The 15,522-nt window shown below is 40.6% G+C and overlaps 1 protein-coding gene across 1 annotated transcript; it reads left to right on the top strand.

Moving 5' to 3' along the window:
* The first annotated feature begins 220 nt into the window (after positions 1-220).
* LOC118944460 (uncharacterized) lies at positions 221-2,283 on the top strand. The gene is made up of 2 exons (XM_036963941.2): positions 221-396; positions 943-2,283. Exons 1-2 carry the CDS (start codon positions 318-320, stop codon positions 1,851-1,853), a joined length of 990 nt encoding a protein of 329 aa, XP_036819836.1. The 5' UTR covers positions 221-317; the 3' UTR covers positions 1,854-2,283.
* The last annotated feature ends 13,239 nt before the right edge of the window (positions 2,284-15,522 follow it).

The raw sequence follows: 15,522 nt of genomic DNA, 5'->3' as shown, positions 1-15,522 counted from the left end.
GGTCAGAAGGAGACATGAACTGGGTACTGGATGGACAGGTTGACACATTACTAGAGGAGGGGTGTGGTCTGTGGAGGAGGAAAGATACAGTTCCTAGTAATATGTATTCTGTAGAACTCTGATAGGTTAATAATTTTACACCTTAATAATGAACTGGGTACTGGATGGACAGGTTGAGACATGACTAGAGGAGGGGTGTGGTCTGTAGAGGAGAAAAGATACAGTTCCTAGTAATATTTATTCTGTAGAACTCTGATAGGTTAATAATTTGCCACCTTAACTGGACAAACTGTATAAAAGAGACACTCAGCTCTTTGATGTGTACACTTTCTCCCAGAGAAGACACTTTCTCCCAGAGAAGACACTCCAGAACAGAGGAAGAGCACAACATCACTGGTAACGAAATTACTTGCAATTAAGGGTCCTGATGTGAATATGAGTATGTCTGTGTGTTAGGTGGTGGTGGGATACATGGGATGCACACTTGCTCCACTAGCACCGTAACACCTGATTCAGATGATCAAAGAATCATAGTCTTCAATTTAGATCATAATTGATGTAAAGCTGAGGAGCAAAACAAATGTGGTCAATGCTGTCCTCTAGGGGGCGTTGTTACCGCTCCTGGTTTATGTGATTATGTGTTGTAGTGGTTCTTTTTCTTTTTCAGTTAACTTATAAATTAATATATTTGTATAATTATTAATTAGACTCAGCCGAGCCCATGTTTCTGTTTTAGTATCTGTTCAGGGCATTTTTCGTGCATCCTTGAAGTTATCATTTTGACAAGCCATGTTTCCCCTTTAGAACAGCTGGAGACAATGCTAGCCGTTAATTTTTTCATACTTTATACTCATCAAATGTCCTGGTCTTTGGTGTGTTTAGTGTTGTTTCTTGCATCATATGAGGTGTTGACCAATGCCACTATGTATTCGTACTTTACAGACGCTTGTCTCCAACTACATAAAATGGCTTCTAAATACATCACAGAAATTGAAATCTCCATTGACTCTAAAAAGGAAGAACAGCTTCGTGGCCAAGGCTTTCACATGATGGATGTAAACCTCAACCAAGGCAATTCATCCACCACCAGAGTTTACATGTGGTACAAAAAGGGCAATGAAGAACCCATCACCAGAGTCCAGTTCTCATTCAATGATGGAATGAAAGATGGCCCAAGGAGTGCAGGGTACACTGAGCTCCCAGAAAACATCAACTCTGGAGCAAAGGGAAATGTCATCCATCTGTGGTACTTTAGTGGTGCAAGCCCTAAGTATGACATTCCCATTGTAGATCTGCTACTCACCACTAATGTGAATGCAGAGGCCGCTCAATTCAAATACGGCTGGGAAAGGCTACCATGTGATCTGAACCGCGGTAACTCAGGAGATCACATCAACCTCTGGGTGAAGAGAGAGAGTGAGACCTACATCTGTGACGTTGCTGCCACCACCTCATTCCAAGAAGACATCAACCTTTTCAACAAGGGCTACATCCGGATGGATGAAGATCTCAATAGAGGTGCTGGAGGAAGCTGGATCTTCCTCTGGTATCGTCAATCCACTGATCAGGGCTGCGGGGTCACCAGGGTGAATGTCTCCATCAACCATGAGCAGGATTTCAGCCTACAGCAGCGTGGTTTCTCCGTGGTGAATGTTAACCTCAACGAGGGAACATCCGGTCGGCCAGTGTTTGTCTGGCTCAAGAAAGATGGATCTCTCCCTATCAAGGCCTTGACCATTACATCCAACCCCAAGGCAGACGGTCCTTATGAGGAGGCCGGCTTGGTCTTCATTGAAAAAAGTCTGAATTCTGGCAACAACGGTGTGCCCCTCTTCCTCTGGTATGGCAAGTAAAAACCTGAGGTGGAGAGGCAGTCACAGTAAAAATGTGCCAGATGCTAGCTTTTGCATGGCAATTTCTCTGTCTATTTTCTGTTTAATTTTGTATTATCGTTCTGAAAAAAATGTGTAATTAAATTAAACTGAATGTTAGCTTTTATGTCATCAACTCACTGTCATAGATCATTTAGAAATGTTTTAAAGTTGACTTTAATGTTCTTTCCAATTAATTCACAGTTGAATTATGGTATTACATTTTAGTATTGTCACAGCCGTCAAAGGAAGTGGACATGAGCGTACATATTCCTTTATTCAGGTGACGCCAACAAAAACAATAAACAAAGTTAACTTCCCACACAGAAAGGAGGGAAAAGGGCTACCTATGTATGGTTCCCGATAGACAGCTGTCCCTGATTGAGAACCATACCAGGCCAAAACAAAGAAATACCAAAACATAGAAAATAGAACATAGAATGCCCACCCAAATCACACCCTGACCAAACCAAAATAGAGACATAAAAAGCTCTCTAAGGTCAGGGCGTGACAAGCATTACATTTTAGCAGGAGATGTATCTTTTTTCTGACTGTTTCAAGGGCTTATAAGGTATTATATCTCATTGTGTCAAATGTGATTTAGAACAACTTTAGTACAGTAATAGAAATAAAATCAAATGATGAATGATTTGTGTGTAACACTGAGAATCCCAGTCTGTTCATCAATAAAGAAAGCTTTACAAATCTGAATGTTGGACCTTTTTAAATAACTGCCCAGTCAAAATCTCACTTTTAAAAGTTCATTTTCTATTAACTCATGTCCAAATAATGTTGTTGACTCGTCTTATACTCGTATTTGTGGCCAAAGAGTGTGTTTTTAAGACGGTGGGTGTCAAGAGGTCACTAGAGTGGAAGGTCATGGGACGGTGTATTAAGGGGTAGGGTGTGCCCCTAGACACTGATCTTGGGTCAGTTTTGCACTTACGATTGGGGAAGGGGAAGCTGATCCTAGATCTGTAGCTAGGGGAAACTTCACAACTTCAGCAAAATGACCCCCTCTATCAGGAGGATGGTGGGGTCATATGCTGGTTGGAGTGGGATACAGGGGTGCAGGGAATGGTGGTTAGAAGCACTTCCTGTGGACGATGGAAGCTCTAGCCTCCTTGTATTCATCCTTACTGATCCACATTCGCTGGAAGGTGGACAGGGAGGAAAAGATGGATCCACCGACCCAGACTGAGCACTTATTCTCAGGGGGGGTCAATCATCTACACGAGGGGGAGGTTTAGAGAGCAGCGTTCCATATGTTTGAAAGTTCTCTCTATTTTACATGTCCTTTCTTCAGTTTCATTCTTTCATGTAGTTTTGTAATCATAAGAAATAGCTCAAATGTCAGGTCCTGTGCCCCCCCGTGTGTGTGTGTGTATCGTAGGCCTGTTCCCAGCCATTTACCTTGATTTTAATGGTGCTGGAGACCAGGGTACATGGTGGTACCACCATATAGAATGTTGTTGGAGTACAGGTCCTTACTGATGTCAGTGTCACTTCATGATGCTGTTGTATGTGGTCTCATGAATGCCACTGACTTCATACCTGGGAGGGAGCGGCACAGCTTCCTTATTTCAACACCATACCCACCACCGGTTTGCGTGGCCAAGGAGATAGATTTTAATGTTATCTGACCGTAACTCCGGTTCCAGTCCAAGTACCAATGCCGTTTAGCAAAATCCCTGTCAGCAAACGCTCTTGTATGACATGAAATAAATCTCTTTGTTCACGCACACCAGTGGTGGATTTGGTGTTGAAAGAAAGATGCATAAACAGAAAATAACCCCCTACTGTAAAGAAATGGTGGTGGATCAATATGTTTTGGGGCTATTCTGCTTCCACTGGTTTTGTGCTCTGGGCAATTCCATTGTTCCTTCTCAAGCCAAACAAATGTTAAGGAGTTGGCATGATGGCACAGACCGTCACTCAGGCTACATATTTCCTAGTGCAGAGCGGTAATAAACACACTTGTTATTAGTATGACATTCTCCATGCTAAATATGAAACAGCTAGTAGGTTTTTCTGACCATGCAACTTGACCAGGACAAAGTCTAGGTTCCAGTTATATCCTATTACTAGGGTCCAGATAGACCCTATTACTAGGGTCCAGTTATATCCTATTACTAGGGTCCAGTTATATCCTATTACTAGGGTCCAGTTATATCCTATTACTAGGGTCCAGATAGACCCTATTACTAGGGTCCAGATAGACCCTATTACTAGGGTCCAGATAGACCCTATTACTAGGGTCCAGATAGACCCTATTACTAGGGTCCAGATAGACCCTATTACTAGGGTCCAGATAGACCCTATTACTAGGGTCCAGATAGACCCTATTACTAGGGTCCAGATAGACCCTATTACTAGGGTCCAGTTATATCCTATTACTAGGGTCCAGATAGACCCTATTACTAGGGTCCAGATAGACCCTATTACTAGGGTCCAGATAGACCCTATTACTAGGGTCCAGATAGACCCTATTACTAGGGTCCAGTTATATCCTATTACTAGGGTCCAGATAGACCCTATTACTAGGGTCCAGTTATATCCTATTACTAGGGTCCAGATAGACCCTATTACTAGGGTCCAGTTATATCCTATTACTAGGGTCCAGATAGACCCTATTACTAGGGTCCAGATAGATCCTATTACTAGGGTCCAGATAAATCCTATTACTAGGGTCCAGATAAATCCTATTACTAGGGTCCAGATAGATCTTATTACTAGGGGCCAGTTAGATCCTATTACTAGGGGCCAGTTAGATCCTATTACTAGGGGCCAGTTAGATCCTATTACTAGGGGCCAGTTAGATCATATTACTAGGGTGCAGATAGATCCTATTACTAGGGGCCAGTTAGATCATATTACTAGGGCCCAGTTAGATCATATTACTAGGGTCCAGATCAGTATTTCCTTATCAGGACACGTGGTCAGATAAAGGTAGATAGACTACCTGGAATTTTGACCTTTGACCCTAGATATCATTTATTTTACCTACTCTTTCATATGAGCCCATAAGTTTTGTATGGAAAATTTTGGGGTCCCCTTTTAACAAAGTATCGCCTCTCGAGGCGAGATCCCCTAAAATGTTATAATTCATTTTTGGTCGTAGGCGAAAGGTTTTTATATATTCTCGAGCCTAATTGGATTCCGAACGCGCCGATATCAAATTTATACCCGTCGGTTACAATGACAACGTTTCGCCTAGTTTCTCACCATTTCCAATCAATTCTCAACAGAAATCCTTTTCTCAACAATTTATTTCCCATTGGAATTTTGAAAAAAAAACTTTTTACTGTAATAGGCCATCCTCTAAAATGAGCAAGGCCGAAAAAAAATTTCAATTCCGACACTTTTTCAACGTTTTATTAATATTTTAGTGTTATTATTTTTACCTAGCCCTGAGTTTCACCTCTTGAGAGAATGTGATAAAAATGTTATATCTCAGGAAATACTGCTCAGAAATCATTTTTTTTTTATTGGAAACGATGGTCTAGTGCTTGCAAGACTCTACACCAATTTTAACTAGTTTGAACGCATTTTTGGGTGATTTATGATGATTTCATAATGTTACTCTGGCCTGAGATGACCCGCACTAATTTATTCGGGAACCGGTACCGGGCAAACGACAAATGATGCAAACGCTTTGCCTTCACTGTCATTTAGAGGACAACGTTGTGTAACTTTAGAGATAAAACTCAACGCAATTGCATATTGGGAACTATTTTTAAATAATATTTTCCCAATTCTGTACTCCCATAGGGTTGCATTAAAATCGAAGCTAATTTGAACCTTTGTATCGTTGTGCGTAGTAGGAGTAGAAACAAATTGAAAATCTGCTCTGTTCCAGTTGATCTAGATCTACAATTTGAGACCATTCCTGTAAAGATTGGAGCATTTTTGAGCTGTTCGTAGATCCCCAGACAATTTTGAAAAATAGGCCTGAAATGACCGTACAGCCAAAACGAGCCAGTTTGGAGGGTGCATAGAGCCATAACTAGGATAGTCACAGTGATGTACTTGACATGCCCTGTTCCAGTTGATCTAGATCTACAATTGGAGACCATTTCTGTAAAAAATGGAGCATTTTTGAGCTGTTCGTAGATCCTCAGACAATTTTGAAAAATAGGCCTGAAATAAATGTACAGCCAAAACGAGACAGTTTTGAGGGTGCATAGAGCCATAACTAGGATAGTCACAGTGATGTACCTTACATGCCCTGTTCCAGTTGATCTAGATCTACAACTGGAGACCATTTCTGTAAAGATTGGAGCATTTTTGAGCTGTTCGTAGATCCTCAGACAATTTTGAAAAATAGGCCTGAAATAAATGTACAGCCAAAACGAGCCAGTTTTGAGGGTGCATAGAGCCATAACTAGGATAGTCACAGTGATGTACTTGACATGCCCTGTTCCAGTTGATCTAGATCTACAATTGGAGACCATTTCTGTAAAGATTGGAGCATTTTTGAGCTGTTCGTAGATCCTCAGACAATTTTGAAAAATAGGCCTGAAATAAATGTACAGCCAAAACGAGCCAGTTTTGAGGGTGCATAGAGCCATAACTAGGATAGTCACAGTGATGTACTTGACATGCCCTGTTCCAGTTGATCTAGATCTACAATTGGAGACCATTCCTGTAAAGATTGGAGCATTTTTGAGCTGTTCGTAGATCCCCAGACAATTTTGAAAAATAGGCCTGAAATGAACGTACAGCCAAAACGAGCCAGTTTGGAGGGTGCATAGAGCCATAACTAGGATAGTCACAGTGATGTACTTGACATGCCCTGTTCCAGTTGATCTAGATCTACAATTGGAGACCATTTCTGTAAAAAATGGAGCATTTTTGAGCTGTTCGTAGATCCTCAGACAATTTTGAAAAATAGGCCTGAAATAAATGTACAGCCAAAACGAGACAGTTTTGAGGGTGCATAGAGCCATAACTAGGATAGTCACAGTGATGTACCTTACATGCCCTGTTCCAGTTGATCTAGATCTACAATTGGAGACCATTTCTGTAAAGATTGGAGCATTTTTGAGCTGTTCGTAGATCCCCAGACAATTTTGAAAAATAGGCCTGAAATGAACGTACAGCCAAAACGAGCCAGTTTGGAGGGTGCATAGAGCCATAACTAGGATAGTCACAGTGATGTACTTGACATGCCCTGTTCCAGTTGATCTAGATCTACAATTGGAGACCATTTCTGTAAAAAATGGAGCATTTTTGAGCTGTTCGTAGATCCTCAGACAATTTTGAAAAATAGGCCTGAAATAAATGTACAGCCAAAACGAGACAGTTTTGAGGGTGCATAGAGCCATAACTAGGATAGTCACAGTGATGTACCTTACATGCCCTGTTCCAGTTGATCTAGATCTACAATTGGAGACCATTTCTGTAAAGATTGGAGCATTTTTGAGCTGTTCGTAGATCCTCAGACAATTTTGAAAAATAGGCCTGAAATAAATGTACAGCCAAAACGAGCCAGTTTTGAGGGTGCATAGAGCAATAACTAGGATAGTCACAGTGATGTACTTGACATGCCCTGTTCCAGTTGATCTAGATCTACAATTGGAGACCATTTCTGTAAAGATTGGAGCATTTTTGAGCTGTTCGTAGATCCTCAGACAATTTTGAAAAATAGGCCTGAAATAAATGTACAGCCAAAACGAGCCAGTTTTGAGGGTGCATAGAGCCATAACTAGGATAGTCACAGTGATGTACTTGACATGCCCTGTTCCAGTTGATCTAGATCTACAATTGGAGACCATTTCTGTAAAGAATGGAGCATTTTTGAGCTGTTCGTAGATCCTCAGACAATTTTGAAAAATAGGCCTGAAATAAATGTACAGCCAAAACGAGCCAGTTTGGAGGGTGCATAGAGCCATAACTAGGATAGTCACAGTGATGTACTTGACATGCCCTGTTCCAGTAGATCTAGATCTACAATTGGAGACCATTTCCGTAAAAAATGGAGCATTTTTGAGCTGTTCGTAGATCCTCAGACAATTTTGAAAAATAGGCCTGAAATAAATGTACAGCCAAAACGAGACAGTTTTGAGGGTGCATAGAGCCATAACTAGGATAGTCACAGTGATGTACCTTACATGCCCTGTTCCAGTTGATCTAGATCTACAATTGGAGACCATTTCTGTAAAGATTGGAGCATTTTTGAGCTGTTCGTAGATCCTCAGACAATTTTGAAAAATAGGCCTGAAATAAATGTACAGCCAAAACGAGCCAGTTTTGAGGGTGCATAGAGCCATAACTAGGATAGTCACAGTGATGTACTTGACATGCCCTGTTCCAGTTGATCTAGATCTACAATTGGAGACCATTTCTGTAAAGATTGGAGCATTTTTGAGCTGTTCGTAGATCCTCAGACAATTTTGAAAAATAGGCCTGAAATAAATGTACAGCCAAAACGAGCCAGTTTTGAGGGTGCATAGAGCCATAACTAGGATAGTCACAGTGATGTACTTGACATGCCCTGTTCCAGTTGATCTAGATCTACAATTGGAGACCATTTCTGTAAAGATTGGAGCATTTTTGAGCTGTTCGTAGATCCTCAGACAATTTTGAAAAATAGGCCTGAAATAAATGTACAGCCAAAACGAGCCAGTTTTGAGGGTGCATAGAGCCATAACTAGGATAGTCACAGTGATGTACTTGACATGCCCTGTTCCAGTTGATCTAGATCTACAATTGGAGACCATTTCTGTAAAGAATGGAGCATTTTTGAGCTGTTCGTAGATCCTCAGACAATTTTGAAAAATAGGCCTGAAATAAATGTACAGCCAAAACGAGACAGTTTTGAGGGTGCATAGAGCCATAACTAGGATAGTCACAGTGATGTACCTTACATGCCCTGTTCCAGTTGATCTAGATCTACAATTGGAGACCATTTCTGTAAAGATTGGAGCATTTTTGAGCTGTTCGTAGATCCTCAGACAATTTTGAAAAATAGGCCTGAAATAAATGTACAGCCAAAACGAGCCAGTTTTGAGGGTGCATAGAGCCATAACTAGGATAGTCACAGTGATGTACTTGACATGCCCTGTTCCAGTTGATCTAGATCTACAATTGGAGACCATTTGTGTAAAGATTGGAGCATTTTTGAGCTGTTCGTAGATCCTCAGACAATTTTGAAAAATAGGCCTGAAATAAATGTACAGCCAAAACGAGCCAGTTTTGAGGGTGCATAGAGCCATAACTAGGATAGTCACAGTGATGTACTTGACATGCCCTGTTCCAGTTGATCTAGATCTACAATTGGAGACCATTTCTGTAAAGAATGGAGCATTTTTGAGCTGTTCGTAGATCCTCAGACAATTTTGAAAAATAGGCCTGAAATAAATGTACAGCCAAAACGAGCCAGTTTTGAGGGTTCATAGAGCCATAACTAGGATAGTCACAGTGATGTACCTTACATGCCCTGTTCCAGTTGATCTAGATCTACAATTGGAGACCATTTGTGTAAAGATTGGAGCATTTTTGAGCTGTTCGTAGATCCTCAGACAATTTTGAAAAATAGGCCTGAAATAAATGTACAGCCAAAACGAGCCAGTTTTGAGGGTGCATAGAGCCATAACTAGGATAGTCACAGTGATGTACTTGACATGCCCTGTTCCAGTTGATCTAGATCTACAATTGGAGACCATTTCTGTAAAGAATGGAGCATTTTTGAGCTGTTCGTAGATCCTCAGACAATTTTGAAAAATAGGCCTGAAATAAATGTACAGCCAAAACGAGACAGTTTTGAGGGTTCATAGAGCCATAACTAGGATAGTCACAGTGATGTACCTTACATGCCCTGTTCCAGTTGATCTAGATCTACAATTGGAGACCATTTGTGTAAAGATTGGAGCATTTTTGAGCTGTTCGTAGATCCTCAGACAATTTTGAAAAATAGGCCTGAAATAAATGTACAGCCAAAACGAGCCAGTTTTGAGGGTGCATAGAGCCATAACTAGGATAGTCACAGTGATGTACTTGACATGCCCTGTTCCAGTTGATCTAGATCTACAATTGGAGACCATTTCTGTAAAGATTGGAGCATTTTTGAGCTGTTCGTAGATCCTCAGACAATTTTGAAAAATAGGCCTGAAATAAATGTACAGCCAAAACGAGCCAGTTTTGAGGGTGCATAGAGCCATAACTAGGATAGTCACAGTGATGTACTTGACATGCCCTGTTCCAGTTGATCTAGATCTACAATTGGAGACCATTTCTGTAAAGATTGGAGCATTTTTGAGCTGTTCGTAGATCCTCAGACAATTTTGAAAAATAGGCCTGAAATAAATGTACAGCCAAAACGAGCCAGTTTTGAGGGTGCATAGAGCCATAACTAGGATAGTCACAGTGATGTACTTGACATGCCCTGTTCCAGTTGATCTAGATCTACAATTGGAGACCATTTCTGTAAAGAATGGAGCATTTTTGAGCTGTTCGTAGATCCTCAGACAATTTTGAAAAATAGGCCTGAAATAAATGTACAGCCAAAACGAGACAGTTTTGAGGGTTCATAGAGCCATAACTAGGATAGTCACAGTGATGTACCTTACATGCCCTGTTCCAGTTGATCTAGATCTACAATTGGAGACCATTTGTGTAAAGATTGGAGCATTTTTGAGCTGTTCGTAGATCCTCAGACAATTTTGAAAAATAGGCCTGAAATAAATGTACAGCCAAAACGAGCCAGTTTTGAGGGTGCATAGAGCCATAACTAGGATAGTCACAGTGATGTACTTGACATGCCCTGTTCCAGTTGATCTAGATCTACAATTGGAGACCATTTCTGTAAAGATTGGAGCATTTTTGAGCTGTTCGTAGATCCTCAGACAATTTTGAAAAATAGGCCTGAAATAAATGTACAGCCAAAACGAGCCAGTTTTGAGGGTGCATAGAGCCATAACTAGGATAGTCACAGTGATGTACTTGACATGCCCTGTTCCAGTTGATCTAGATCTACAATTGGAGACCATTTCTGTAAAGATTGGAGCATTTTTGAGCTGTTCGTAGATCCTCAGACAATTTTGAAAAATAGGCCTGAAATAAATGTACAGCCAAAACGAGCCAGTTTTGAGGGTGCATAGAGCCATAACTAGGATAGTCACAGTGATGTACTTGACATGCCCTGTTCCAGTTGATCTAGATCTACAATTGGAGACCATTTCTGTAAAGAATGGAGCATTTTTGAGCTGTTCGTAGATCCTCAGACAATTTTGAAAAATAGGCCTGAAATAAATGTACAGCCAAAACGAGACAGTTTTGAGGGTGCATAGAGCCATAACTAGGATAGTCACAGTGATGTACCTTACATGCCCTGTTCCAGTTGATCTAGATCTACAATTGGAGACCATTTGTGTAAAGATTGGAGCATTTTTGAGCTGTTCGTAGATCCTCAGACAATTTTGAAAAATAGGCCTGAAATAAATGTACAGCCAAAACGAGACAGTTTTGAGGGTGCATAGAGCCATAACTAGGATAGTCACAGTGATGTACTTGACATGCCCTGTTCCAGTTGATCTAGATCTACAATTGGAGACCATTTCTGTAAAGATTGGAGCATTTTTGAGCTGTTCGTAGATCCTCAGACAATTTTGAAAAATAGGCCTGAAATAAATGTACAGCCAAAACGAGCCAGTTTTGAGGGTGCATAGAGCCATAACTAGGATAGTCACAGTGATGTACTTGACATGCCCTGTTCCAGTTGATCTAGATCTACAATTGGAGACCATTTCTGTAAAGAATGGAGCATTTTTGAGCTGTTCGTAGATCCTCAGACAATTTTGAAAAATAGGCCTGAAATAAATGTACAGCCAAAACGAGACAGTTTTGAGGGTGCATAGAGCCATAACTAGGATAGTCACAGTGATGTACCTTACATGCCCTGTTCCAGTTGATCTAGATCTACAATTGGAGACCATTTGTGTAAAGATTGGAGCATTTTTGAGCTGTTCGTAGATCCTCAGACAATTTTGAAAAATAGGCCTGAAATAAATGTACAGCCAAAACGAGACAGTTTTGAGGGTTCATAGAGCCATAACTAGGATAGTCACAGTGATGTACCTTACATGCCCTGTTCCAGTTGATCTAGATCTACAATTGGAGACCATTTGTGTAAAGATTGGAGCATTTTTGAGCTGTTCGTAGATCCTCAGACAATTTTGAAAAATAGGCCTGAAATAAATGTACAGCCAAAACGAGCCAGTTTTGAGGGTGCATAGAGCCATAACTAGGATAGTCACAGTGATGTACTTGACATGCCCTGTTCCAGTTGATCTAGATCTACAATTGGAGACCATTTCTGTAAAGATTGGAGCATTTTTGAGCTGTTCGTAGATCCTCAGACAATTTTGAAAAATAGGCCTGAAATAAATGTACAGCCAAAACGAGCCAGTTTTGAGGGTGCATAGAGCCATAACTAGGATAGTCACAGTGATGTACTTGACATGCCCTGTTCCAGTTGATCTAGATCTACAATTGGAGACCATTTCTGTAAAGAATGGAGCATTTTTGAGCTGTTCGTAGATCCTCAGACAATTTTGAAAAATAGGCCTGAAATAAATGTACAGCCAAAACGAGCCAGTTTTGAGGGTTCATAGAGCCATAACTAGGATAGTCACAGTGATGTACCTTACATGCCCTGTTCCAGTTGATCTAGATCTACAATTGGAGACCATTTGTGTAAAGATTGGAGCATTTTTGAGCTGTTCGTAGATCCTCAGACAATTTTGAAAAATAGGCCTGAAATAAATGTACAGCCAAAACGAGACAGTTTTGAGGGTGCATAGAGCCATAACTAGGATAGTCACAGTGATGTACTTGACATGCCCTGTTCCAGTTGATCTAGATCTACAATTGGAGACCATTTCTGTAAAGATTGGAGCATTTTTGAGCTGTTCGTAGATCCTCAGACAATTTTGAAAAATAGGCCTGAAATAAATGTACAGCCAAAACGAGCCAGTTTTGAGGGTGCATAGAGCCATAACTAGGATAGTCACAGTGATGTACTTGACATGCCCTGTTCCAGTTGATCTAGATCTACAATTGGAGACCATTTCTGTAAAGAATGGAGCATTTTTGAGCTGTTCGTAGATCCTCAGACAATTTTGAAAAATAGGCCTGAAATAAATGTACAGCCAAAACGAGACAGTTTTGAGGGTGCATAGAGCCATACCTAGGATAGTCACAGTGATGTACCTTACATGCCCTGTTCCAGTTGATCTAGATCTACAATTGGAGACCATTTCTGTAAAGATTGGAGCATTTTTGAGCTGTTCGTAGATCCTCAGACAATTTTGAAAAATAGGCCTGAAATAAATGTACAGCCAAAACGAGCCAGTTTTGAGGGTGCATAGAGCCATAACTAGGATAGTCACAGTGATGTACTTGACATGCCCTGTTCCAGTTGATCTAGATCTACAATTGGAGACCATTTCTGTAAAGATTGGAGCATTTTTGAGCTGTTCGTAGATCCTCAGACAATTTTGAAAAATAGGCCTGAAATAAATGTACAGCCAAAACGAGCCAGTTTTGAGGGTGCATAGAGCCATAACTAGGATAGTCACAGTGATGTACTTGACATGCCCTGTTCCAGTTGATCTAGATCTACAATTGGAGACCATTTCTGTAAAGAATGGAGCATTTTTGAGCTGTTCGTAGATCCTCAGACAATTTTGAAAAATAGGCCTGAAATAAATGTACAGCCAAAACGAGACAGTTTTGAGGGTGCATAGAGCCATAACTAGGATAGTCACAGTGATGTACCTTACATGCCCTGTTCCAGTTGATCTAGATCTACAATTGGAGACCATTTCTGTAAAGATTGGAGCATTTTTGAGCTGTTCGTAGATCCTCAGACAATTTTGAAAAATAGGCCTGAAATAAATGTACAGCCAAAACGAGCCAGTTTTGAGGGTGCATAGAGCCATAACTAGGATAGTCACAGTGATGTACTTGACATGCCCTGTTCCAGTTGATCTAGATCTACAATTGGAGACCATTTCTGTAAAGAATGGAGCATTTTTGAGCTGTTCGTAGATCCTCAGACAATTTTGAAAAATAGGCCTGAAATAAATGTACAGCCAAAACGAGACAGTTTTGAGGGTGCATAGAGCCATACCTAGGATAGTCACAGTGATGTACCTTACATGCCCTGTTCCAGTTGATCTAGATCTACAATTGGAGACCATTTCTGTAAAGATTGGAGCATTTTTGAGCTGTTCGTAGATCCTCAGACAATTTTGAAAAATAGGCCTGAAATAAATGTACAGCCAAAACGAGCCAGTTTTGAGGGTGCATAGAGCCATAACTAGGATAGTCACAGTGATGTACTTGACATGCCCTGTTCCAGTTGATCTAGATCTACAATTGGAGACCATTTCTGTAAAGATTGGAGGATTTTTGAGCTGTTCGTAGATCCTCAGACAATTTTGAAAAATAGGCCTGAAATAAATGTACAGCCAAAACGAGACAGTTTTGAGGGTGCATAGAGCCATAACTAGGATAGTCACAGTGATGTACTTGACATGCCCTGTTCCAGTTGATCTAGATCTACAATTTGAGAACATTTCTGGAAAGAATGGAGCATTTTTGAGCTGTTCGTAGATCCTCAGACAATTTTGAAAAATAGGCCTGAAATAAATGTACAGCCAAAACGAGCCAGTTTTGAGGGTGCATAGAGCCATAACTAGGATAGTCACAGTGATGTACCTGACATGCCCTGTTCCAGTTGATCTAGATCTACAATTGGAGACCATTTCTGTAAAGATTGGAGCATTTTTGAGCTGTTCGTAGATCCTCAGACAATTTTGAAAAATAGGCCTGAAATAAATGTACAGCCAAAACGAGCCAGTTTTGAGGGTGCATAGAGCCATAACTAGGATAGTCACAGTGATGTACTTGACATGCCCTGTTCCAGTTGATCTAGATCTACAATTGGAGACCATTTCTGTAAAGAATGGAGCATTTTTGAGCTGTTCGTAGATCCTCAGACAATTTTGAAAAATAGGCCTGAAATAAATGTACAGCCAAAACGAGACAGTTTTGAGGGTGCATAGAGCCATAACTAGGATAGTCACAGTGATGTACTTAACATGCCCTGTTCCAGTTGATCTAGATCTACAATTGGAGACCATTTCTGTAAAGATTGGAGCATTTTTGAGCTGTTCGTAGATCCTCAGACAATTTTGAAAAATAGGCCTGAAATAAATGTACAGCCAAAACGAGCCAGTTTTGAGGGTGCATAGAGCCATAACTAGGATAGTCACAGTGATGTACTTGACATGCCCTGTTCCAGTTGATCTAGATCTACAATTGGAGACCATTTCTGTAAAGAATGGAGCATTTTTGAGCTGTTCGTAGATCCTCAGACAATTTTGAAAAATAGGCCTGAAATAAATGTACAGCCAAAACGAGACAGTTTTGAGGGTGCATAGAGCCATAACTAGGATAGTCACAGTGATGTACCTTACATGCCCTGTTCCAGTTGATCTAGATCTACAATTGGAGACCATTTCTGTAAAGATTGGAGCATTTTTGAGCTGTTCGTAGATCCTCAGACAATTTTGAAAAATAGGCCTGAAATAAATGTACAGCCAAAACGAGCCAGTTTTGAGGGTGCATAGAGCCATAACTAGGA

The sequence above is a fragment of the Oncorhynchus mykiss genome, chromosome 26 (assembly GCF_057628025.1).
Source record: "Oncorhynchus mykiss isolate SJ-2025 chromosome 26, ASM5762802v1, whole genome shotgun sequence".
Lineage (NCBI taxonomy): Eukaryota > Metazoa > Chordata > Actinopteri > Salmoniformes > Salmonidae > Oncorhynchus > Oncorhynchus mykiss.
The sequence above is the reverse complement of the archived record's forward strand: the minus strand, read 5'-3'. Positions and strand labels throughout refer to the sequence as shown.

Coding starts and splice junctions, on each gene's coding strand:
- LOC118944460 (XM_036963941.2), top strand. CDS start 318: ATGTGTACACTTTCTCCCAGAGAAGACACTTTCTCCCAGAGAAGACAC. Junction 397..942: donor GGAAGAGCACAACATCACTG/GTAACGAAATTA, acceptor CGTACTTTACAG/ACGCTTGTCTCCAACTACAT.